The sequence below is a fragment of the Muscardinus avellanarius genome (genome assembly GCF_963383645.1).
Source record: "Muscardinus avellanarius genome assembly, chromosome: 10".
In the NCBI taxonomy this organism is placed as follows: domain Eukaryota; kingdom Metazoa; phylum Chordata; class Mammalia; order Rodentia; family Gliridae; genus Muscardinus; species Muscardinus avellanarius.
Genome location: NC_137796.1, coordinates 58,862,468 through 58,888,061, shown reverse-complemented (window position 1 = coordinate 58,888,061; position 25,594 = coordinate 58,862,468). Strand labels below are relative to the sequence as shown.

General features: G+C 53.2%; 2 protein-coding genes across 2 annotated transcripts; both read right to left on the bottom strand.

Moving 5' to 3' along the window:
- Window positions 1–7,920: 7,920 nt before the first annotated feature.
- INAFM1 (InaF motif containing 1) lies at window positions 7,921–8,310 on the bottom strand (the record flags this gene model as incomplete). Its single annotated transcript, XM_080702093.1, has 1 exon — window positions 7,921–8,310. One exon carries the CDS (start codon window positions 8,308–8,310, stop codon window positions 7,921–7,923), a length of 390 nt encoding a protein of 129 aa, XP_080558219.1.
- A 1,221-nt stretch (window positions 8,311–9,531) lies between these two features.
- On the bottom strand, window positions 9,532–23,903 carry CCDC9 (coiled-coil domain containing 9; the record flags this gene model as incomplete). The annotated part of the gene is given in 12 exon segments (XM_080703634.1): window positions 9,532–9,635; window positions 11,671–11,763; window positions 12,159–12,697; window positions 13,044–13,179; window positions 13,286–13,332; window positions 15,330–15,511; window positions 16,929–17,102; window positions 17,177–17,260; window positions 20,649–20,897; window positions 21,082–21,180; window positions 23,791–23,816; window positions 23,819–23,903. Coding segments are annotated over 12 exon segments (1,818 nt in total).
- Window positions 23,904–25,594: the final 1,691 nt, after the last annotated feature.

The following is a 25,594-nucleotide window of genomic DNA, read 5'->3' as shown; positions in this document are numbered from 1 at the left end:
CCTATTTTTTATTTTTTATTTTGAAACAGGGTCTCACTAAGCTGCGGAGGGCCTCACTAAGAAGCTGAGGCTGGCTGTGAACCCGCGGTCCTTCTGTCTCAGCCTCCCAAGTACTGGAATTACAAGTGTGCGCCACCATGACCGGCTGATTTTTTTACTTTGAAACAGGGAAGCAGAGACAGGAAGATCGCATGTTTAAGGACAACCTCAGCAAGTAGTGGGACTCATCAACCCAGCGAGACTCTGTTTCAATTAAAAAAAAAAAAAAAGAAAAAAAGGGTCCCGGGCGTGGTAGCACATGCTTGTAATCCTAGTGTTTGGGAGGCTGAGACCCGAGGATCATGGTTCGCGGCCAGCTTCAGCTACTTAGTGAGGCTCTCAGCAACTCAGTGAGACCCTGTTTCAAAATAAAGAATAAAATATAGGGTTGGGGTGTAGCTTGGAGGTAGAATACCCTGGGTTCCATCCCCAGACCCCCCAAAAAATAAAGAAATAAAAGGAGGGCTGGGGGTATAGCTCAGAAATAAGAGTGCCCCTGGGTTCAATCCCCAGCACCACACGAAAGAAGGAAGGGAGGGAGGGAGGGCGGAGGGAAGGCAGGCAGGCAGGCAAAACAAGAAAACTGAAACAGGGTCTCACTAATTTTCTGAGGCTGGCCACAAACCTGGGATCCTCCTGTCTGAGCCTCTCAAATACTGGGCTTACAGGTATGTGCCATCACGCCCCACTTATTTTTTACTTTGAATTAGAAACCTTACTAAGTTGCTGAGAGTGATCACAAACTTGCGATTCTCCTTCAGCATACAAACTTACCACCCCTACCCCAGAAATGTATTGTATTTGATCCAAGGGCTTGAACCTAGGGACGTTCTACCTCGGAACTACACCCCCAGCCATATTTTCTTTTTATTTAGAAATAGGCCTTGCTAGGTTAATGAGAGTCTCAATATTTGCTGAAGCTGGCGTCCAACCTGTGATGCTCCCGTCTCAGCCTCCCAAGCACTGAGATTGTAAGTGTGCAACACCACACCCAGCACCCAGAAATGTCATGAACATTTTTATACACACACAAATACTATACATTGCTGGGCGTGGTGGCGCACGCTTGTAATCCCTGCACTTGGAAGGCAGAGACAGGAGGATCGCGCAGGTTCGAAGTCAGCCGCACTGGCTGAAGAGACCCCGTTTCCAAATAAAACCTATAAAATAGGTCTGGGAGTGTAGCCCGGAGGTAGAAGGGCTTCCGGGAACCCCAGTACCACACACACACACACACAAAAAAAAAAAAAAAAAAACAATGCTATACATTCATGCAAACATGCTTTCATACACACAGTCACACAGATATGATCAAACACACACAAACTCATACACATAGAAATACTTTCATGCCACATGCTGATCCTGGTGGCACGTGTCTGCAATCCCAGCAGAAGGCTGAGGCATGAGGATCCAAGTTTGAGACCAGCCTGAGCAATCTAGCAAGACTTTGTCTTAAAATTAAAAATAAAATAAAATGGCCAGCCGGCTATTGTGGTGCATACCTTAATCCCAGTACTTGGGAGGCTCAAACAGGAGGATCACAGGTTCCAGGACAGCCTCAGCAACAGTGAGGTGGCTTTCAGCAACCCAGCAGACCCTGTTTCCAAACAAGAAAGTAGAAAGGGTTGGGGGGGTGTAGATTGTTCAGTCCCCAGTAACACACACACACACACACACACACACACACACACACACACACACACACACGTCTAGCCAGGCCAAACATGATGGCGCATGACAGTAATCCTAGTACTTGGGTGGCTGAGTCAGGAGGATCACAGATTTGAAGTCAACCTCAGCAATTTAGAGAAAACTTCAGCAACTTGGCAAGATCCTGTCTCAAAATAAAAAAATAAAGCCAGGTGTGGTAGCGCATGCTTGTAATCCCAGCATTTGGGAGGCTGAGACCGGAGGATCGTGGTTCGTGGACAGCCTCAGCCACTTAGTGTGGCCCTCTGCAACTCAGTGAGACCCTGTCTCAAAATAAAGAATAAAAAATATAGGGCTGGGGGTGTGGCTTGAAGGTAGAATGCCCCTGGGTTCCACTCTCGGGTATCACAAAAAAAAAAAAAAAAAAAAAGCTGGGCATAATGGCACATACCTGTAACCCCAGTTCTTGGGAGCCTGAAATTGGAAGATTGCAGAGGTTTGAGGCCAGCCTCAGCAATTTAGCAAGGCCCTCATAAATTTAGTGAGATCTTGTTTCAAAATAAAAAATAAAACTGAAGCCGGGCATGGTGGCACATGCTTGTAATCCCAGTACTTGGGAGGCTGAAACAGGAGGATCACAGGTTCGCAGCCAGCCTCAGCTACTTAGTGAGGTCCTCTGCAAATTAGTGAGACCCTGTCATCTTGTTTCTAAATAAAGAATAAAAAATAGGGCTGAGGTGTAGCTCGGAGGTAGAATGCCCCTGGGTTCAATCCTCAGTATTGCCAAAAGAAATAAAAAACAGGGCTGGGGGTGTAGCTCAGACATAGAATGCCCCTGAGTTCAATTCCCAGCACCAAAATAATTATAAGTAAAAAGGGGTGGGAGCCGGGCATGGTGGCGCACACTTGTAATCCCCGCGCTTGGGAGGCTGAGACAGGAGGATCGCACGGGTTCGAAGCCAGCCTCAGCTACTTAGTTAGGCTCTCAGCAACTTAGTGAGACCCTGTTTCCAACCAAAATATTAAAAAAAAAAAGGACTGGGAGTATAGCCCGGAGGTAGAAAGCCTCTGGGTTCCACCCCCAGTACCACAAAAAAAGGGGGGTGGGAGTGTAGTTCAGTTGTAGAGTACCCCTAGGTTTGATCTCTAGACAACAAAAAAATACTGTCACTTGCAAATGAATTCTCCAAAATCTATACAATCACAAGTGCGCGCGCACACACACACACACACACACACACACACACACACTTACACCCCTACAACAACTAAAAATAGCATATCATTAACGGAGGGGGTTTCATAAATGAGTATCATTCTCTTGAAAAACAATCGCCATGGAAAATTAGTTTCTTCCCAAAGCCATTAAATAAATGCTGAACCAATAATTAAGATAACTCTAGGTTTGGCAGCAAGCCAAGTTACAGGTCCACAACCCCTCAGCTGTAGTCTTTGGGGACAGGTGCATTTTAGAACTCAACTGTTCCAATTTTAGAAAGGCAATTCTGGGCGAAGGCCGTGTATTTTGTAATATTCCCAGGGACCTGAGGTAAAGGCTCCCACCCTGCCCCCAGCAGACAGGTTAATATTTTTGCAACAAGATGTGCGAATATTTACACTAAAGGGGATAAACATAAATATTATAAGTAATTCCTGTTAGTTGGGTTCCCCCCACACACACACACATAAGACGGGGCAAAATTCTCCTCTTCCCAAAATATTTAAAGTTATCAGAGGTTTTAGGGATTCAGAACTGCAGACGATGGATACGGGATTGGACCAGCAGACTCCTCGCACGTGCCTCCATGTATATTCCGGATTTATTCTCCGGAATATTTATATCCGAATATATTCTCTCATTCCAGATTTAGGAGTTAGGGGCACCCAGGCAGGGTGTCAGGAGCCAGAAAACAAAGGCCCTTGAGCGCCCCCTCCCGGCAGCCCCAGCCCTTGCAGGTCCACCACCGAGTGCTGATAGGTCTCAAACGTCATTGCCATTCCACCTTCAGCCGAGTGTGGTGGCGCACATTCGTAGTCCCAGTATTTGGGAGGCTGAGACAGGAGGTTCGAGGCCAGCTTCAGCTACTTGGTGAGGCCCTCTGAAACTTTGTTGCTGTGGTGGTGGTGGTGGTACTGGGGATTGAATAGTCAGGTGCGTTCTATGATCTAGCTACACCCCCAGCTGTATTTTACTCTTCTATTTTGAAACAGGGTCTTCCTAGGTGGCTGAGAGTCTCATTACTTGCTGAGGCTGTCCTCGAACCTGTAATCCTCCTGTCTTAGCCTCCCAAATACAGAGATTATAAGAGTGGGCCACCATGGCCTCTGAAAATTAATGAGGTCCTGTTTCCAAATAAGAAAATTAAAAATAGGGCGGGGGTGTCGCTCAGAGATAGAATGTCCTAGAGCTCAATCCCCAGTACTGCAATAAATAAATAAATAAATAAATAAATAAATAAATAAATAAATAATCCTGCCTTCACTTGTAAGTGGTGCAGGAACCAATCAGCACCTGAAAATCTCCCAGCAAAGGCACTGGGTCTGAGGTGGTGGTGTGACCCAAGTTCGTCCAATCAGATTGAAGGGAAGTCCCTTGGTTCACCAATAGGGAAGAACCAGACATCCGGGTCTCCTAGGAATGCTAAGGAGCTCCTGACTGACAGGTGCCTGGATCACTGGGCCCCAAACCTACTGCACAGGAAGAATTAGGAATAGTTGAGGTCAAACTGCCTCGCTCACAGGAAGAAGTCATAGAATGTGATTAGGGTACCTACTCTGGGCAGCCTTTCCTGATCCCCAAGTTGAGAAGGGCACCCCCCCTCTTGCTCCCTCAGCACCCTGAGCTCCCCCACGCCAGGGCTGTCGCCACTGGAAAGTGAAACCCCTAAGGGCAGGTCCAGGGCTGTCATGGTCACCCCAGCACTGCCCCCCACTGGTGGATCGCCACCAGCTTCAGGGGTCTGGCCATCACCAGCTCTGTGCCCAAGCTTGCCACAGGCCTTGCTTGACTAGTAGGACCCTCCCTTGAGCAACACTCTCAGCAAACTAGGGCGACTGTTTCAAAACAAAAAATAAAAAGGGCTGGGGGTATAGCTCAGAGGGAAACAAACACACACACACACTTGTGGATAGGTCACAACAGTTTTTGGAATCTTTTTGAGATCCTAAAACCCAGGAAGGACAGTCATTCATCTCTTTGAGGTTCCTCCGGACTGTAAAAGGAGCCAGTCAGAGGTTGCAGAAGAGAGTGTTTGTTTGTTTGTTGTTTTGTTTTGTTTTTGACTGGGGATGGAACCCAGGGACATTCTACCCCCAGACCTTTTTATTTTGTTTTATTTTTTAGTGGTACTGGGGATGGAACCCAGGGGCCTTTAACCTCCAGGCTATGCTCCCAGACCTATTTTATATTTTTATTTGGAAACAGGGTCTCTTAAGCCAGCTGAGGCTGGCTTCGAACCTGTGCGATCCTCCTGTCTCCGCTTCCCAAGCACAGGGATGACAAGCGTGCGCCACCACGCCCGGCGACCTTTTTATTTTTATTTGGAAACCTGGCCTCACCAAGTTGCTCAGGCTGGCTGCAAACCTGCGATCTTCCCGTCTCAAGTCTCCCAATTTGCTGGGATTACAGGCATGCACCACCATACCTGACAGTGTTGCCTTTTTTTTAAGTATTGCATTTTACTTAATATAATTTAGGATTGCTGGACAAGGGAGAGAAAAGAAAAAGGAAAGACATTGGGAGGAGCACAAAGGGTGTGGAGAAGAGAGGGAGCCCAAGATGAGGAAGAAAAGCACTGTACACCCCAACTCCAACTTCTCTAGTCTCGGGCCTCAGCCAGGGCCGCCCAGGTCCCCTAGCACTCAGCGCCTTGGCTTCAGCGAAACCCTCTCACATGCCATAAGCCAATACAGTTGGTTGTATCTTCAAAATATATACAGACTTTGCATGGTGGTTCCTCCATAAATTAAACATAGATCACCACAGAACACAGTAATGTGTTATATTTCTGCCCTTAGAAATATACCCATGAGAAGCCGGGCGTGGTGGCGCACGCTTGTAATCCCCGCGCTTGGGAGGCTGACAGGAGGATCGCGCAGGTTCGAAGACAGCCTCAGCCACTTAGTGAGGCTCTCAGCAATTTAGTGAGACCCTGTTTCCAAATAAATATAAAAAAGGTCTGGGAGTATAGCCTGGAAGTAGAAAAGCCCCTGGGTTCCACCCCCAGTACCACTAAAAAAAAAAAGAAAGAAAGAAATACACCCATGAGAATTAAAAACAAGTGTTCCAGCCAGGCATGGTGGTGCACACCTGTAACCCCAGAATTTGGGAGACTGAGGCAGGAGGATCACAGGACCAAGGCCAGCTTCCACAACTTAGCAAGACCCTTACCAACCCAGGGAGGCCCTGTTCCAAAATAAAAATAAATCAACTTGATGTGATGATCCTGGTACTTGGGAGACTGAGACAGGAGGATCACAGGTCCGCAGCCACCTCAGCCAGCCAGAGGAGAATGGAGGCTGGGGGCAGGAAGGAGAAAGCAAGGTGTGATATGGAAAGGGTAATACGGGGTGGGGGGAGATGTGGGGAAGAGAAAGAGAGGGGGAGAGAGAGAGGGAGCATGAGAAGGAGGGAAGGAGGAGGGAGGGAAGGAGGGAGGGGAGCAACAGAGAAGAGACAGCGAGTACAAGAGATACAGAGACAATACCGGGAGACAGATACATGTGGATGGAGACAGAGAAGGAGGAGACAGTAGAGACGGAGACAGAGACAAGAAACTGGGCCAATGGGCTAGAGAGCTGGAACCTAGAGCTAGGAGACCGTGAGAACAGGATGGAGAGGTCCCTCCACCGGGGCCAAGCCATTAGCCAGGAGGGAGGAAGGTGATGGGAGAGAGGACAGGTGACTGTCCTGAAGGCTTTGGAGCCCTCGCCTGTTTAATCTTCACAGCAACTAAGTACTACTACCATGCTCTTCATTTTCCAGGACCAGAGAGGTTGGGTAATGTGTTTAAAGTCCTAGAGGTGATGAGAGGAAGCACTAGGGTCTGAATAGGGCTGGCCCAGCCCTAGAGTCAGCACCCTCAGCCACCACCTCTGCTGGCACTCCCCCCCCCCACCCCTGGGGAATGCTGGTGGGATAGAGGGAGTGAGCGGGCTGACTCCCCCTCTGCACGCCCTTGGACTTCCCATCTGCAAGAGGCTCAGCTCCACTCTCCTGGGAAAGCTCCAGCCCCAGGGGGAGGCTAGACAGGAATGCCACTTTCTGCATGGGGGACTCCAGGCCCTGCCCAGGGGCCAGGCCTCAGGCCCCCGGGAGTGAAAATCCACTCAAGCACCTCTGATACCTTCACCAGAAACTCAGCCTGTTTCCTGGCCTCGGCTTGCCAGCAGCAATCAGACCAGAGAGGTGGTACTCACCGTGGCAGACAGCACAGCGCCTGGACAATTTGCTCGTGGTTTCCAGAGGCAGAGACCCCTGTCCACCTCATCTCTCTGATGTCCGGAAGAAGGCAAGCCTCATCCCTTCCTAGCTGCACCCTGAGACCTCAGGAGGGTTTAGCTCTGTCCTCAACATTGCAACTACACTAACAGCAATTCTCAGAACCCTATTTTGTCTCCCCCGCTGTAACATTGAGGGCGGACCCTCTGCCTCTCTTCAGAAAGGCGCTTGTTCTCTGCCCCAAGCACATCAGTTCCTTCACACCGTCTGACCTTCAACAGTCCTGGTACTGACAAGTCTCTTCTCCCTAAGCTAACCCAAAAATGACCTGAAGGTGATGAGGGAAGAAAGAAGCCCCCTAGGGGATGGAGAAAGCCCACACGGCCGGCCCACGGCAAGAGAGGGGGAGGCCAGACTCCAGGAAGGACTCCTCGGAGACGAGGGGAGGCGCCTCTGCGGACAACAGCAGACACAGCACGCGGCCGCGGGGACTGGAGTTTATTGCGATGGACAGGGGGATTCCAGGACAGGGAAAGGGTGGGCTCAGGGCTCGAATCCTACAGGCGGAGGGTCAGGAGGAGAGAAGGACGGGCCCGCCAGGCGGCAGGGGGCCCGCCTGACCATGGAGGTGCCGCAAGGGCGAGGCCCGGCCCGCACTCCCTCGCCCCATTCTTCAAGATGCCGGCGCTGGGCGATGTCATTCTAGAGCCGGGCCGTCGGCGGCTGCGCGTCCATCCGCGGGGAGCGCCGGGCTCTCCAAGCTGGCGTCCGGGCCGGCGGGAGGGCGGCTACCCGGGCCCTCGCCCCGCCGCGGCTTCGGGCGTCTCTCCGGGTGTCGGGCGGCCGGGGTCGCTGCGGCGGCGGCGGCTCGGCGGCAGCTCGAGCGGGGGTCGCGGCCCGCCCGGGGCCCCCAGGGGGCAGGAGGCGGCGGCGGGCTCCGGCCGGGCGGCGCACGGAGGGGCCGGCGCGCTGGGCGGCGGGCCGGCGGGGGCCGCGGGGGGCCGCGCGGGGACCCAGATGAGGCCGTAGTACACGGCGAGCAGCACGGCGGCCAGCGACACACAGAGAAAGTAGGCGCAGACCGGGGCCAGGCGCAGCCAGCGGCCCCGCGGGCCCTCGCTCAGCCCCGCGCCGCCCGGGCTCTCGCCGCCGCCGCCCACGCAGCTCGTGCCCCGCATCGCTGCCCGCTCGCCCGCCGCCCGCTGGCCACGCCCCGGCCACGCCCCGCCCGGCCCCGCCCCGCCCGGCCTCCCGCCAACCACCATCTACGGGGGCATCGTGACCCCGCCCCCGGAGGCCCGCCCCTTCTCCCGAGCCCGGCACCTCGGGCACCCGCAGGCCCCCAGCCCGCCCCCATCCCTTCCCAGGCTCAAGCTGGCCTGGGCTCCGGTCCCCACCCTCGTCAGCCTCACCCAGTCCTGTTCTGACTCCCCTTCCTTCTAATCCGTGGACTCCAGCCTCCTCTGGCCTCTAGTCCAGGCCCCACGCCCCCCTGACCCAGACCCTGGTCACTGCACCCTGGCCACACCCCGCCGAGGCCGGCCTCCCACCAGCGGGCGCGCCCCTGCCAGCCCCGCCCAGGCACCCTAGCCCCGCCCTCGCCGCACCTGCCCGGACAGACAGACGTCCTACCAGCTCTTTCAAGCATCCAGAGGGCTAAACTCATGCTATGAGATTACAGCATCACTACTCAGCCTGATCACGCACGCCCTTTCCCCCAACAGCTCCGCCACCACCCTCAATTCCTCTCTCGCCCTAGGGCCATGGGGTCCAGAGAGGGCTGTGAGGAGGAAACAGCCTGGAGAGCCAGGTTAAGCCCCCTCCTTCCGCCCCCTCCCTGTCAAGCGGGGAAGCTTCAGTCCCCTCCCAGCAGCGTCTTCAGGAATTCGGGGCGGCCTGCAGGAGGGGGGAGGGAAGGCAAATCAGGGGGGAGAAAGAAGACCCCCTCCTCCCGCCTCTTACACCACAGAAAAGCCCGCCAAGCACAGCCACCTGCCAGTCCCGCCAGAAACACGGTTCAAAGGTTAGCGGAAGCACTGCTTTTAATGAGCGGGCCGGAGCCCACGTGAGTCAAGTCCTCGGGACGGCGACCGGCTATCTGCCATGCCCCAGGTGTAAGCTCCTGGAGATGGGAGGTTCGGCTTGGGGCCCAGCATCTTAAACCCCGGTGGCCTCCATGGGGGGCTACCTCGGAGGGGGTCTCAGTCATCCGGGCACCTCGAAGTGGGGCCCAGACCAAGTGCGCCTAATTTAGACCACTGCCCTGGCCCCGCCCCATATACACTGGCCCTGGGTCCTCCCCCCTTACATTTAACCCTCTCTGGCCGGAGTGTGGCAGAAGCAGAGGAGCGAGGCGGTGGGTTAGTGCGGAGCGCAGAGGCAGGGTCCAGCGTGCAGGGTCAACGGGCGGCCCCTGGGAGCGGAGCGGCCGCCACCACCTTGCAGAAACGCACCCTCTGGAAGTCGGCGATCTCCGCTGTCTCCTGGCCCTCGGGGCTGGCCTCTGCAGAGAGAAGCAGCTGTCAGCGAGGGAAACAGCCTCCCTACCTCTCCCATCCGGCCCTGCCCCTCATCCCAATCCAGCCTGGCTGCAGCCTGTCAGGCGCTAAGCGGTTTAGGGGTCTCTGACCCTTAATCCTCAGTGGACTCACCGCTCGCTCGGCGTACACCCTCAGCTCTCTACCGCCAGAACATGGTCGCCCAGACAACACGTGGCCAAAGACAGAGCTCAGCCTCAGACATTTCAAGGTCCTGGCCAGGTTCCTAGAGAGCCTGGGGTCCCGCCCTCCCCCCCTCCCCCAGCATTCTCACCAGCCTTCCTGGGCTCCCCCAGTCAGCAGGGGAGGTGCACCAATTCCCAACCTGGCTCCTACCCACTGGAGGTGGAGAAGGGATGTGGCCTCTTACCCCCACTTCATGGGGCCCCAAGTTCTAATTGGGTCCACATTCCTATTAAATTCTCATTTGGTTGCACCCCCAACTCTATGCCTGCCCACAGCTAAATCCAATACTCCCCATTTTTCATGAGTACCAGGCAAGTGCTCTACCACTAAGCTATATCCCCTGCCTCCCATACTTTTTTTTCCCCTAAGTACTAAGGATTGATTGAACCCAGTGGCATTCTACCTCTGAGCTACACCCTCAGCTCGCCCCCCACCTTTTTATTTTATTTTATTTTTTGCAGTACTAGCGATGGAACCCGGGTACATTCTACCTCTGAGCTACACCCCCAAGTCCTATTTCTAAGTTGAGGATAGCTTCACTAAGTAGCTGAGGCTGGCTGTGAACCCGAATCCTCCTGTCTCAGCCTCCTAAGTGCTGGGATTACAAGTATGCGCCACCACGCCCAGCTACTTTCTTCTTTTCTTTTCTTTTTTTCTTTTTTTGTGATACTGGGGATGGAACCCAGGGGCATTCTACCTCTGAGCTACACTCCCAGTTCTATATTTTAGTCTTTTTATTTTTTGAAAAAGAGTCTCATTGCGTTGCAAAGGGCCTCGCTAGGTAGCTAAGGCTGTCTGCAAACCGCCTCAAGTCTCAGCCTTCAGAATGCTGGGATTACAAGCATGTGCCACCATGCCCAGACCTTTTTTTTTTTTTTTTTTTTTAATTTTGCGACTGGATCTCACTAAGTTGCAGAGGGCCTCACTAAGTAACTGAGGCTTGCTGAGAACCTATGATCCTCCCATCTCAGCCTCCCAAGTACTGGAATTAAAAGCATGCGCCACTATGCACGGCTCCATTCTTACTTTTTGTTTTTGCAGTACCGGGGATTGAACCTGGGGCATTCTACCTCTCCCCAAGACCTACACCCCAAGACCTACTTTTAATTCTTTATCTTTTTTTTTTTTTTTTGCAGTACTAGAGATGGAACCCAGAGGCATTCTACCTCCAAGGTACACCCCCAGCCCTATTTATTCTTTATTTTGAAACAGGGTCTGAGTTGCAAATGGCCTAAGTAGCTGAAGCTTTCTGCGAACCTCAATCCGCCTGTCTCAGCCTGCCATACGCTGGGATTACAAATGCACGCCACCACTCCTGGCTTTTATTTTGAAACAGGATCTCACTCAGTTGCAGAGGACCTCACTGAGTATCTGAGGCTGGCCACGAACCTGTGGTCCTCCTGTCTCAGCCTCCCAAGTACTGAGATTAAAAAGCCGTCACAACAGGCTTCCATTCTTACTTTTTACCTCAGAGTCCATTCAAATTTGTAACCCCGCCTCTGGCTCCTCCTCCAGCAGCTAGCCACGCCCCACTTTGTTTTCCAAAAGTCAGGTGGACTTCTACTCTTAAATTCTCATGAAGTGTAATCGCGTCCTTGCTTTCTATTCACTTGAGCCCTACAGACCCTTCCCTTAGCTCTACCCAGTGGTCCTAAGCTCAGGCCCACCCTAGGGCAGCCCAGCTTCTGAACTTCAAACCCAGGACCCACCACTATCCCAGAGCTCCACCCCAGCCCGCTGGGCCCAAGCCCTTCTCCCCCCTTGGCCCAAGGAAGAGAAGGCAGGCTGGCCACCCTCCCCATGCACCCCCCACACCTGGAGTCGCCTCAGACCCCTCCTCTTCAACTTTCTGAGTTCCTGGGAGGCTGGGCCCACTCTCCAGGGAGGCAGGGGCTGGCTGGTCACCTCCTGGGGAAGAGGAGGCCCAGTCAAGCCCTTTGACCCACAAGTGCCTCCCCACCCAAAGAGAGAAGGCCCAAGGAGAGTTAGAAGGGGCTAAGGACACACTTGGGGGAATGTCATTAAGGATATGAATTCTTTATTGGGGAGAGGACTCTCAATGACCTGGGCAGGCTCTGGGAGTGGGCATTCCAGAGACAGGGGCATAACAGCACAGAGGGGACATGGACTGCCCTGCCCAGCTACCAGCGCTGCGGGCACATGGGGTCTCAGGGCCCAGCCACACCCTTTATGCATACACACAGGCAGCCAGCTTCATGCATTCCCAAAAGGCCAGGCCTCACCCGGGGAGAGGGCACCAGCCGGGTGGGTGGTCCGGGGAGAATTCAGCTCCATCTCCTCACCCCAGTCGGACACAGGCTGGTGGCCACTGGGCGGCGAGAAGGGGCTGGACGGCGTGGCAGGGTCCTGGGGAAGCGGCTCCTCCGGCCCGGAAGGCGCTGTGCTGGCCTGCTCACTGGCAGGACTCCCGGCAGGCTCGGCCTCTTGGGGTGGGTGGTCTCCAGCTGGTTCTTCTACCAGCCCCTCGGCATCCTCTTCTTCCTCCTCCTCGATTTCCTCTTCCTCCCCTTCCTCCTCATCCTCTGTCACATCCTCGCTCACGTCCTCCCATTCTTCATCTTCCTCCTCCTCCTCCTCCTCCTCCTCCTCCTCCTCCTCCTCCCCCTCGTCCTCAGGAGGCCGGTGGGCAGGGGCAGGGACAGGGTACTCTGGAGGCTGCGGGGGAACACTAGCGGTCAAGGGAAGGGCGCGGGCCCCGGGTGCCCCCACACGCACTGCCCGCCTCACCTGCATGGGCGGCTCCTCCGGAGATGCGGGCTCTGGGGCCTCGGGGGCTGGGGACGCTGCCTCCTCTTTTGTCTCCCAGCGGTCGTCATGGTCACTGGAAGGAAGACAAGAAACAGGTGAGGGAGGCCTGGGTAGTGGCGGTCAGGAGGAAGGGCCTCTGCCCTCCCACTCTGGCCCCAGAGAGAACCCTGCATGCTGCTCTGAGAAGGAACAGGCTGCTACATGTCCCCAGCTGTCAGGACTAGACAAGTGGAGGCAGCCCAGGGGCAGAAGCAGATGAATGAAGCAAGGAGAAAAGGGGACACTTGGGAGTCCAGCCAGGATCCAGGCCCGGAGCAAGTGCCTAAGGGAAGCAGGGTCAAGTCGGACAGACGCCCCGTGCCTACAATGAGCCAGGACGCCGCCAGGGCTGAGACGCCACGGGGAAGGGGCTTCCCCACCTGTAGGCACGGGGCGCTGCCTTGGCCTGGGGTCGACTGCTCTTCCTCCTCCTACGGCTGCTGACCTCTGCTTTATGCTGTGACAGGAACTCCCCAAAAGTGGGGGGCTTCGGGGGCCGTGCCCAGGCCTGATCATCTGCAACAGAACCCAGGAGTTGGGGAAGGTGGCCATGGCACAAAGCACCTCCCCAGCACGCACCCGGCCCGGCGGGCTGCCTCAGTACATCCAGCACCCCACTCACCATAGCGGTGGGCCGCCTGCGGGGCAGGGGTGGGGCCATCCTTGAACCTGGGAAGAGAGAAACGGCTGAGCTGGGGGAACGTGGAGTGCCAGAGTGGAGTGCCAGAGGCGAGGCGGGAGGAGAGATGGAGGCCAGTGGTGGGAATCAGATCAGAGAACACACTGCCAAGCAGGCCAACGACAAGGGGAGGGCAGGATTGGGGCACGGATATGAGGCAAACCTGATGCTGTCGTGATTCGACACAGAAAGAAAAAGATTCAGAACCTGGCCCCTAAAATAAAAATTGAGTCATCCCATACCTTTGCAAACAACATGATCCCAGCTTTTACCTTAAGTATGTCTTGTCTCTCTCTCACCTGGCCAGCTAAGCAGGCTCTACCAAGCTCCTGCCTCAGGACTTTGACACCTCCTGGAACAGTCTTCCCCAGGCCTTTCAGTAGCTCTCTCCCTCACCTCCCCTAGGCTCCCTGAGCTCACAGGCTTTCCTGCACCCCTACCTAAATAGTACGGCACTACCTATCTTACCTAAGTCCAAAATAATAACCTCATTCCAGCTGGGTGTGGTGGCACACACCTGTAATCCTAATGCTTGGGAGGCTGAGACAGGAGGGTTGCAGGTTCGAGATTAGCCTCCCAATTTAGCAAGGTTAAATCTAACAAAACTGTTTCTAAATAAGAAATAAAAAGCTGGGTATGGTGGGCCACACTTGTAATCCCAGTACTTGGGAGGCCAAGACAAGAAAGAGTATTGCAGGTTTGAAGTCAGCCTCAGCAATTTAGCCCCTCTGCAACTTAATGAGACCCTGTTTCAAAACAAAGGATGAAAAACATGCCGGGCGTGGTGGCGCACTCTTGTAATCCCAGCATTGGGAGGCTGAGACCTGAGGATCACGGTTCGCAGCCAGCCTCAGCTACTTAGTGAGGCCCTCCGCAACTCAGTGAGACCCGGTTTCAAAATAAAGAATAAAAAATAGGGCAGGGGGTGTAGCTCGGAGGTCAAATGCCCCTGGGTTCCATCCCCAGACCCGAAAAAAATAAAGAAAGAAAGAATTAAAAATAGGGCAGGGGGTGTAACTAGGAGGTCGAATGCCCCTGGGTTCCATCCCCAGACCCGCAAAAAAAAAAAAAAAAAGATAAAGAAAAACAGGTCTAGGGGTATAACTCGGAGGTACAGAACACCCCTGAGTTCAATCCCCAATATCGCAAAAAAAAAAAAAAAAACCCAGGAAATTTTAGCTTTTACCCCACTCCCGATCCTCTGTTGTATTGGAATTCCTTTCTTTTCTTTTTTTTGCAATGCTGAGGATCGCGCTCAGGGTGTCATGTATGCTAGGCAAGAGCTCTGCCACTGAGCTAAATCCTGAGCCTTTTTTTTTTTTTTTTTTTGAAACAGGGTCTCACTAAATTGCCCAGGCCGGCCTTGAACTTCGATCTCCTGAGTGGCTGAGGGATTGCAGGTGGGCACTACCCAGGCCTGGCTCCCTTACCTTTGTTGTTGGCTAAAAATAAAGGATTTTGTCTTAGCACATCTGAGCTCCACCTCCACCAAGGAGCAGAGCCTGGTGGCCTAATGCTCGGCCTGGACACGCGGAGCCCAGCAACCCACAAACATGGGAGAGAGAATGGCTTTTGCACACCATCAAAATTGGGCATACCAAGCCGGGCGTGGTGGCGCACGCTTGTAATCCCAACATTTGGGAGGCTGAGACAGGAAGATCGCGGTTTGCGGACAGCCTCAGCTACTTAGTGAGGCCTTTGCAACTGTTAGACCCTGTTTCAAAATAATGAATAAAAAATAGGGCAGGGGGTAAAGCTCAGAGGCCGAATACCCCTGGGTTCCATCCCCAGACCCGCAAAAACAAAACAAAAAAAAATTAAAAATAGAGCTGGGGGTACAGCTCAGAGGTAGAATGTCCCTGAGTTCCATCCATCCCCAGTAATAGCCAAAAAAAAAAAAAAAAAATTGGGCATACCATACAGCCAAAGACCACTGTTGCTCAAGCAAGACACAAAGGAGTAAGGCGGGTGAGCGGAGAGCACTCACATTCCATCAGTCTTCTCAGCGTCCCACTCCCGCCGCCACTGGCCGGTGGGCTTGCGGTGCCGCTGCAGCCGCTCCTGGTCGATCTTCTCCCTCTCCTGCTTCCAGCGCAGGTACTCTGAGCGCTCCCGGCCCGTCATGGACAGCGTCATGTCGCCAGCACAGCCTGGGCTTGCCCGGCGGCCCTGCCCAGCCATGGGCAGTCAGCTCGCCAGCTCCCCACCTTGCCCCTCCCCAACCCAGCCAGGGCTCAAGGTCACAGGGAGGAGGTGAGGAGGCAGGGACAGAAGGGCTCAGGTGGCCTGGAGAGGCTCTGCCCATGTCTTCGCTAAGCAGCACCCCCAATCCTCGCCCTGCTGGGCTCCTCTGGTAGCCACACTTTAGATATCACCTGACCTCTCATTAGCCGGACACCTAGTCAACTCCAATCAGATAAACCCCAGCACCTGACACACAGCCTGGGGGGTGGTGGGGTTGCTCAGTGGTAGAGCCTTGCCTCGCATGCATGAGGCCCTGGGCTCCTTCCCTAGCACCATAAAAATAATAAAAGGGCAAAAAGCACTGCTGGGAGCCCAGTAGATACAGAGTAAACAATATTAACCTTAGGAAGTCCCCCAAACATACCATAAAGCTCTACAGGGACTGGCTGGCGTGAGGGAAGCGGCCTTTCCCTCTTTTTTTTTTTTTTTTTTTGGTGGGTCTGGGGATTGAACCCAAGGCATTCAACCTCTGAGCTACACCCCCAGCCCTATTTAGTATTCTTATACTTTTTTTTTTTTTTTTTTTTTTTTGCGGGTCTAGGGGCATTTGACCTCCAAGGTGTAGCTCTATTTTTTATTCTTCATTTTGAAACAGGATCTCACTAAGTTGCGGAGGGCCTCACTAAGTAGCTGAGGCTGTCTGTGAACTGCGATCCTCCGTTCTCAGCCTCCCAAATGCTGGGATTACAAGCATGCGCCACCACGCCCGGTGGCCTTCCCTCTTTTCCTGGACACAGCCCTCAGCAAGCACCTGCCATGTGACAGGTGCCTCATAAATAGCCGCATTATCAAGAATAAGGTGAGCTGCCCCCGTTTGTAATCCCAGCACTTGGGAAGCTGAGACAGGAAGATCACATATTCAAGGCCAACCTCAGCAACTTATCAAGGCCTTGTTTCCAAGTAAAAAAATGGGGGTGTTGCTGGGCCTGGTGTCTCATGCTTGTAATCCTCGTGCTTGGGAGGCGGAGACAGGAGGACCGCGCAGGTTCGAAGCCAGCCACCCTGGCTTAAGAGACCCTGTTTCCAAATAAAAATATAAAATAGATCTGGGAGTGTAGCCCAGAGGTAATAGGGTTTCCAGGAAGCCCGTACCACCAAAAAAAAAAAAAAAAATGGGAGTGTAGCTCAGATGTAGAATGTCCCTGGGTTCAATCCCCAGTAACATACACACACACAAAGGGGGGGGGGGGGTGATTTGTTGTAGCAAGAAATAAAACAGCAAAAACGAAATGCTAAATGCTGAACCTGACATAAAATGTGAGACCTGGTCTGTCTAGGTCCCTGCTGTGCCTGGTGCTCAGCCCACAAAGAACGCGGAGGGACCCCAGCTCCCAGCACTTACCTGCCGCTCCTGCTCCAGGCCACAGCGCACCCGCTCAAAGTCCGGGCCCCCCCAATTGCGCCCATGCCGTCGGCTGCCCTCCCTACGGTCTCTCTCAGGCTCCTCCAGGGGCCCACTGCGCCGGCGGGGGTCATCCAGGAAGTTCCGCACCGGGTTGGGCTCCAGCACCCCTTCCTGCAGGCACAGGGCGGGGTTGGCCGGCTCCCTGGCTCAGGCCACTCAACACCCCCAGCCTCTGAGGTACTGACCCGCTGGTTGCGCTCATACTCTGCGATCTTCTCCATTTCCTCATTCATCTTCTCAATGTTCTGTCTGCGCCGCTCCTCCCACTCCTGGGGGGACAAAGACGAGACACCAGGCATCCGAAAGAATTCCTCAACCAAGGGTAACATGGCTGGGCATGGTGGTGCGTGCCTATAATCCCTGTACCTGGGAGGCTGAGACAGGAGGATCGCTGGTTCATGACCAGCCTCAGCAACATAGTGATGTGGTTCTCAGCAAATTAGGGAGACCCAATTTGAAAATTTAAGGAACTCTTTTTGGTACTGGGGATGGAACCCAGGGGCACTCTACCTCCAAGCTATACTCCCAATCTTTTTTTTTTTTTTTTTTTTTTGGCGGGCCTGGGGATGGAACCCAGGGGCATTCGACCTCCAAGCTACAACCCCTGCCCTATTTTTTATTCTTTATTTTGAAACAGGGTCTGAGTTGCAAAGGGCCTCACTAAGTAGCTGAGGCTGTCCACGAACTGTGATCCTCCGGTCTCAGCCTCCTGAACGCTGGGATTACAAGTGTGTGCTACCACACCCGGCTCCAATCCTTTATCTTTTATTTTTGAAACAAGGTCGCAGCCAAGCGTGGTGGCGCACTTATAATCCCCATGCTTGGGAGGCTGAGACAGGAGGATGGCACAGGTTTGAAGCCAGCCTCAGCTACTTAGTGAGGCTCTCAGCAACTTAGTGAGACTCTGTTTCCAAATAAAATATAAAATAGGTCTGGGAGTATAGCCCGGAGGTAGAAAAGCTCCTGGGTTCCGCCCCCAGTACCACAAAAAAATAAATTAAATAAATAAAAAGAATAAGGGCCGGGCGTGGTGGCGCATGCTTGTAATCCCAGCACTGGAGAGGCTGAAAAAGGAGGATCGTGGTTCATGGACAATCTCAGCTACTACTTAGTGAGGCCCTTTGCAATCAAGTGAGACCCTGTTTCAATCAAAAATAGGGCTGTAACTTGGAGGCAGAATGCTCCTGGGTTCCATCCCCAGTACTGCAAACAATAATAATAATAATAATAATAATAACAACAACAACAACAACAACAACAAAACAACAAAACAATAATAATAAATAAAAAGAATAAAAAGTAGGGCTGAGGGTTATAGCTCGGAGGTACCTGAGTTAAATCCCTAGTACCACACACACACAAAAATAAAAAAACCAGCAACAACAGGAGTACCTAGCAGGTAACTAGCGATCCCCCACAATCCTTTCTCGCCTTCTTCCACAGCAACAAAGCTCTAGAGCGCACAGCCCAAAAGCTGGAGGTGACGTTTTTCATTTCCCAGCTTCCTTTGCAGTTAGGTGTGGCCAGGAATTTAGGTTCTTACCAATAGAATGTGCAAAAAAATATGCTCAGGCTCTTCTCTTTTTTGGTGCTGGGGACTGAACACAGGGGCATTCTTCCTCCAACTTAAACCCCCAGCCCTATTTTGTATTGTTTATTTTGAAACCGGGTCTAAGTAGCTGAGAGCCTCACTAAGTAGCTGAGGCTGTCCGTGAACCCTGATCCTCCTTTCTCAGCCTCTCAAATGCTGGGATTACAAGCGTGAGCCACCATGCCTGGCTTCTCAGCCTTATTTTTTATTATTTTGAAACAGGGTCTCACTGAGTTGCAAAGGGCCTCACTACGTAGTTGAGGCTGTCCGTGAGCCGCGATCCTCCTGTCTCAGCCTCTCAAACGCTAGGATTACACGTGTGCGCCACCACGCCCGGCTCCCTTTTTATGTGAAACTCGGTCTCACTAAGTCACTGAGGCTGGCCTCTAACCTGAGACCCTGCTGTGTCAGCCTCCCACGCCGAGGATTGTAGCTGTACACTCAGCTGCTCACTCTCCTCTCCCTTCCTGTGGACTGGCCCTCGTCCGTCAGTGCAGCCTCTACCGTAAGAACAATGACCACGCGCTAGGTGATCAAGCAATAAAAGGCAGGAATTTAGCCGGGTGAGGTGGTGCGCGCTTGTCATCCCAGCATTCGGGAGGCTGAGACCAGAGGTTCCCAGACAACCTCAGCTACTTAGGGAGGTCCTTTGCAACTCAGTGAGACTCTATTTCGAAATAAAGAATAAAAAATAGGGCTTGGGTGTGGCTCAGAGGTAGAATGCCCCTGGGTTCCATCCCCAGTACCGCAAAAAAAAAAAAAAAAAAAAAAAAAAAAAAAAAAGGCAGGAACTTGGGTCCCACAGCGACATCATGGGGCCCAACTGATCCAACTCTTCTCACTCATGGCCTAAGCACTCTGGCCATGGCATTTTACGGTCCCTTTCCTCTTTTGGTACTGTGAATCCAACCAAGGTACTTGATTATACCTCTGAGCTAAGACCCCTAGGCATTCCATTTTCGTTTTGTTTTTGTAACAGAGCCTTGCCTAGCATTTGGAGGTCTTTTTGTTACAGCACTTCAGTGTGTCCAAAGTAAACATCCACATCTGCTGAGCACCTGCTCTAGGGTCTTTGATGCATGATGTCACAGAATGCTTACAATGGAGCTTTAACCCAATCATAATTCCCATGTAAGATCAAGAATCAACGCCGGGTGTGGTTGCACACGCTTGTAATCCCAGTGCTCAGGAGGCTGAAACAGGAGGATCACGCAGGTTACTTAGTGAGGCACTCAACAACTTAGCGAGGCCCTGTTTCCAAATAAAATATAAAATAGGTCTGAGAGTGTAGCCTGGAGGCAGAAGGCCCCTGGGTTCCATCCCCAGTACTGCAAAAAAAATAAAAAGATAAGGCAAGATTTACATAGCGGAGACAGACATAAACAGAAAACACACACATGGCCTGACACAGCAGCACAGCACACTGACGGTGCCGGAGGAGAGAGAAGGGGAGAGAGGAGCAGGTAAGCCTGCAGTGGAGGTGCGAGAAGGCAGACAGGCAGGACAGGAGTGCACACAGCAAGGGGAGGGCAAAGTGGGGCGAACATGCCAGACGGAGGGGCTAAAAGACACAAGCCGGGCACAGGGGTGCACGGCTATAATCCCAGTGTTTGGGAGGGTGAGACAGGAGGATTGCAGGTTTGAGGACACCCTCAGCAAGTGCGGAGACTCTTTTTTTTTTTTGGTGGTACTGGGGTTCCTGGAAACCCTTCTACCTCCCGGCTACACTCCCAGACCTATTTTTATATTTTTTATTTGGAAACAGGGTCTCTTAAGCCAGCGCGGCTGGCTTCGAACCTGCGCAATCCTCCTGTCTCCGCCTCCCAAGCGCGGGGATTACAAGTGTGCGCCATCATGCCCAGCGTGTAGGGAGACTCTTAAAATAGGGCTGTGGGTGTAGCTCCGAGGTAGAATGCCCCTGGATTCAATCCCCAACACCACAAAAATAACAAATGGAGAAGAGTAAATAGTCCACTTGAGAACAAGTATGAAGAGGAAGACGATGATGGGGAGAAACAAGATGGGGTCGGCCTCAGCCAGGGCACCGCGCCTGGCCCGGCTCCTACCTTGGACTTGCGGTCGGAGGTTGAGGTGTCTCCAGCTCCTGAGAGATGGGGGGACCCTCGGCCCCGTCCCCTGCGGCCACGGCCCCCAGCTCCTCCTCGAGGCTGCTCCCCGGGGCTGTTCTCCCAGCTGCGAGATGCCCGGCCCACACCTGGCCGGCCTCCCTGATGTGGGGGGGTTCGCCCACCCCTGCTGGCCCCTGGGGGCCGAGGGGTCCCAGGAGACCTCCGCGAGGGACCCAGGCCCTTTTCCTAGGAGAGAAAGAGGGGGTTAGTACGGTCACCAGGAGACTAGGACGCCCCAGGCCCAGAGGCCAGCAGCCAGGACTGAGGCCGCCCATGGTCTGGAGTAGCTGTGGGTTCCTGGCCCCCAGGCCTCCAGCTCCTCCCTTCTCCCCATTCTCAGGGGCCCCCATATGGGGGACAAGCTTACCGCCTCAATGGCCACATTCTCCTTCTCCACTGAGCGGCCCTTCCGCGGTGCGGTCACGGCCACGCCCTCGAGCTCAGCTTTTTTACGGTCCTCCTCAATCTCCTAGGAGCAACCACAAGGGCAGGGGAGTGTCAAGGGCCCTGTCCACCAACAGGACCGCACTCCCGATGAGCCTACCCCGGCCCAGGCCTCCGTCCAAGGCTCTAGGCAAGAAGGCTAGTCATTCTGACATCATCCTTCGCACTGCCGTGTTGTTCCCTGCTCAGACCCCTCCCGTCTGCGTGACCAGCTTCTGCACAGGCAATGGGCCCTAGCACATCTGCCCTCCTTGGCCCTGACAAGAGGCCCTCTCTTCCTCCCTCTTATTCAGACTGGCCTTCTTACTGTTCCTAGAACAGTAAGCTCAGACCTGCCTCAGGGCCTTTGCAGCAGCTGTTCCCGGGTCAGGAACTCTCCCTTCCAGAGATCCTCTTCACCCTGCAACTCCTCAGGCCTCAGATTAAGAATGCCCTCTCAAGGGGCATTCCTTGACCTCTACAGAACTCAGGTCCCCTGCTCGTCTCTGTTCTCATCCCCTACTCACTACAGAACAGGGTTATCTGCTTATTCCTTGATACGGTCCCTGAGCTTAGAGCACTGCCTGACGTACAACAAAACTCAGTATTTAAAAAAAATGAATGGACACATGAAGAATGAATAAATGATGCCCACTATTCCTCCCAGGCCCCATCTCAAGGACAGCCCAAACACCTACACACAGGCCTTGCCTCTCTCAAATATCCTCTGCAGCCCTCAGTCACCGGGAGCCTCCCAACAGCCCAACAAAACTGCCTGCGCCGGCGCCTCCTCTCTCCCTGGGGTCCCTGCTCCGGTTGCCTGACCCCCGGCTTCAGTACACCTCCTCCCATCCACCACCATACAGTAGCCATACAGCTCTAAGGAGCTCTTCTGGCCTGGTCCCCTTCTTGCTCAAAGCCTTCCATGGCTCCCCAGTACCCTGAAGGAAAAGTCCAAACCCCCAGCCTGGTGGCAGCCATGGGCTGGTCCCTGCTAAGCTCTCTAGGCCGATGCCCCCCAACTGACTCCTACTGAAGCTCCACGCCCCCTCTTATATCCAGATATTTGCCCAAACTGTTCCCTCTGCCTAAGGCAGGATCCCCTCTCCTTCTTCTTTTTTTTTTTTTTGTGGTACTGGGGATGGAACTCAGGGCATTCTACCTCTGACCTACACCTCCAGCTCTATTTTTTATTCTTTATTTTTGTTTGTTTGTTTGTTTTTGTGGGTCTGGGGATGGAACCCAGGGCCACTGAACCTCTGAGCGACACCCCCGCCCTATTTTTTATTCTTTATTTTGAAACAGGGTCTCACTGAGTTGCAGAGGTTTCACTAATTAGCTAAGACTGTCTGCAAACCGCGATCCTCCGGTCTCAGCCTCCCAAATGCTCGGATTACAAGCGTGCACCACCATGGCCAGCTTATTTATTTATTTTATTATTTATTTATTTGTTTTTTGTTTTTTTTTGTTTTTTTTTTTGCAGTTCCTGGAAGGAACTTAGGGACATTCTACCTCTGGGCTACACCCCCAGCCCTACTTTTTATTCTTTATTTTGAAACAGGGTCTCACTGAGTTGCAAAGGGCCTCACTTGGTAGCTGAGGCTATCCGTGAACTGTGATCCTCCGGTCTCAGACTCCCAAATGCTGGGATTAAAAGTGTGTGCCAGCCGGGCGTGGTGGAGCACGCTTGTAATCCCAGCATTCGGGAGGCTGAGACCTGAGGACTGCAGTTCAGGAACAGCCTCAGCTACTTACCCTCTGCAACTCAGTGAGACCCTGTTTCAAAATAAAAAATAAAAACAAATAGGGCAGTGGGTGTAGCTCGGAGGTCAAATGCCCCTGAGTTCCATTCCCAGATCTGCAAAAAATAAATAAGTAAATAAATATTAAAAAAATAATTAGGCCGGGCGTGGTGGCGCACGCTTATAATCCCCGCGCTTGGGAGGCAGAGACAGGAGGATTGCGTAGGTTCGAAGCCAGCCGCGCGCTGGCTTAGGAGACCCTGTTTCCAAATAAAAATGTAAAAATAGGTCTGGGAGTGTAGCCTGGAGGTAGAAGGGCCTCCAGGAACCCCAGTACCACCAATAATTAATTAATAATTAATTAATTAATTAATTAATATAAATAAAATTTAAAAGCTAAGGCTGGCCACAAACCGTCATCCTCCTGTCTCTGCTTCCCAAATGCTGGGATTATAAGCGTTCGCCACCATACCCAGCTTCCCTCTCTTTTTCAGCCGCCCAATGTCTACTCACCCTTTACACCTCAGAGGCTCCTCTTCCAGGATGCCCTCTTAGTTATCCCTAGGCTGGGTCAGGGGCCCCCTCTGGACTTCCACAGACCTTTAAATTCCCCCATCCCAGCCTGCCTTGTCCAGTCTGCCTTGACATTACCGGAGGACAGGGCTCTCCTTGACTGCACTGTGAGCCCGAGAAGGAAAGGCCTGGGGCTGTCTCAGTTAGGGCTGGATCCCCGGCCCCATTCACTAAAAAGCTTGGTAAAGTGAGGACCTCAGTGGTCCCTGTGAATGAACAAATGAATGAATAAATGAAGCAATGAAGGAAGGAATGGCAGGCTAAGGCCTTTGGCTTTTATCCTGAGTGCGATGGGGAGCCATGGAAAGGTTTTAAGGAAGGGAGAGGTGAGGAAAACTCACTGCGGGGAGGAGGGGATGGGGTCTCCCAGGGCGGGGCTAGGGCACCTGGTAGCGCCGGATGAGGGCCTCATTTTTCCGCCGAAGGGCCTCGATCCTCTTGTCCAACTCAGCATCCTTCTCCTCTTTTGATTTCAAATCCAATGTAGCCGCCTGAAACCAGGAGAGAGTCAAGGGATGGGTAAGAAAATCTCTAGCTATCCCAGGGCCATCCAGCAGTTGGAGGGTCTGGATCCCATCCTCCCAAACCCCTTCCCCAGAGCTCAGATTCTCTACCACCCACTTCTGGTCTCACCATCTCGCCGGCTGTGGCCAGAATCCCAGCAACCTCCCCACAGAATCCAGATGCAGCACCAAAGGCTCCTGAGGACAGAGGAAATAGCGGGACTCAAGCCAAGGCAAGCGCAGTCTGCTTCATTCTCTCCCAGACTGGAGGCTCCTCTCACAGACATACGTGCAAAGAACACCTACACCCCAGAAGAATTACAGGCCTCACTGCATTCACTGCTTTTTTTTTTTTTTTTTTTTGGAGGTAATAGGGATGGAACCCAGGGGCATTCTACCTCCGAGCTACACCCCAGCCCTATTTTTTATCCTTTATTTTGAAACAGGGTCTCACTGAGTTGCAGGGGGCCTAAGTAGTAGATGAGGCTGTTCTCGAACCGTGGTCCTCCTGTTTCAGCCTCCCAAATGCAGGGATTACAAGTGTGTGCCACCAAGCCCAGCCCATTCGTTATTTTGTTGTTGTTTTTGCGAGTCTGGGGATGGGATCCAGGGGCACTCGACCTCCGAGATACACCCCCAGCCCTATTTTTTATTCCTTATTTTGAAACAGGGTCTCACTAAATTGTGGAGGGCCTCACTAAGTAGCTGAGGCTGTCCACGAACCGCAATCTTCCAGTCTCCGCCTCCCGAATGCTGGGATTACAAACACCATGCCCAGCCCATCTGCTCTTTAGGCAAGATAGCTGCACCCTTTTCCTGGGAAAATGTAGACTCCACCCCTTCGCTTTGGAACCACCCATTTTCCCATGCTAACTTTTTAATCACAGCCACCCACCCTGGGAAAAGTTCTGGCCCCGCCCCACCCCTTAAAAACCTAGCCAACCTTGCTTCCTTCCTAAGGAAGATTCCAGCCCAGCCTCCACATCCTCTGCAAGGAATTTTAGCTGAGACATCTATCTCGGAACTTTAGCTACATCCCCTGACAATGTTCTAGAACCCATTCAAATGCTGCTCACGGCCCAGTATGTCCAGCTCCGCCAAGGTAAGCTTCAGAAACGTATGTAAACCTCACTCAGAAGCTTCAATGCCAACTCTAAGTGAAAATAAGCCAACACCTCCCTTGGGAGTGCTCCAGTCCTGCTCCCAGCATTCTGGAAAAACATGGCCCTATTATACCTCCCGACAAAATATTTTAAAAACTGCCCTGGTACCCACTGGGGAGGCTTTCTGAACCAGGCTTGACCTCTCTAGGGAATACTCTACCCACTAAACCTACCTTCGGCTTTCGGAGGAAAAGTTCCAGCCTCCACCTGGCTGAGAACGCCCCGCCCCTGACTTCCGGAACACGCTCTGGCCCCGCCCCCGGCAAGGGCAAACCTACCTGGCCCCGCCCACACCGCGTCATTGATCCGGCCCGGCTTCCAACTTCCTAGCCACTCCTAGGGCAGCCCCTGGCTCCCCAGGCAACAGCCTGAAAGAGCCCTCGCCTTCGCGCGTTAATATTTAGGCCCCGCCACCCGCAGCGCTGTGGCACCGCCTCTGAATTGTCAGGGCAACCTTTAGGCCACGCCCCCCAGGCCCG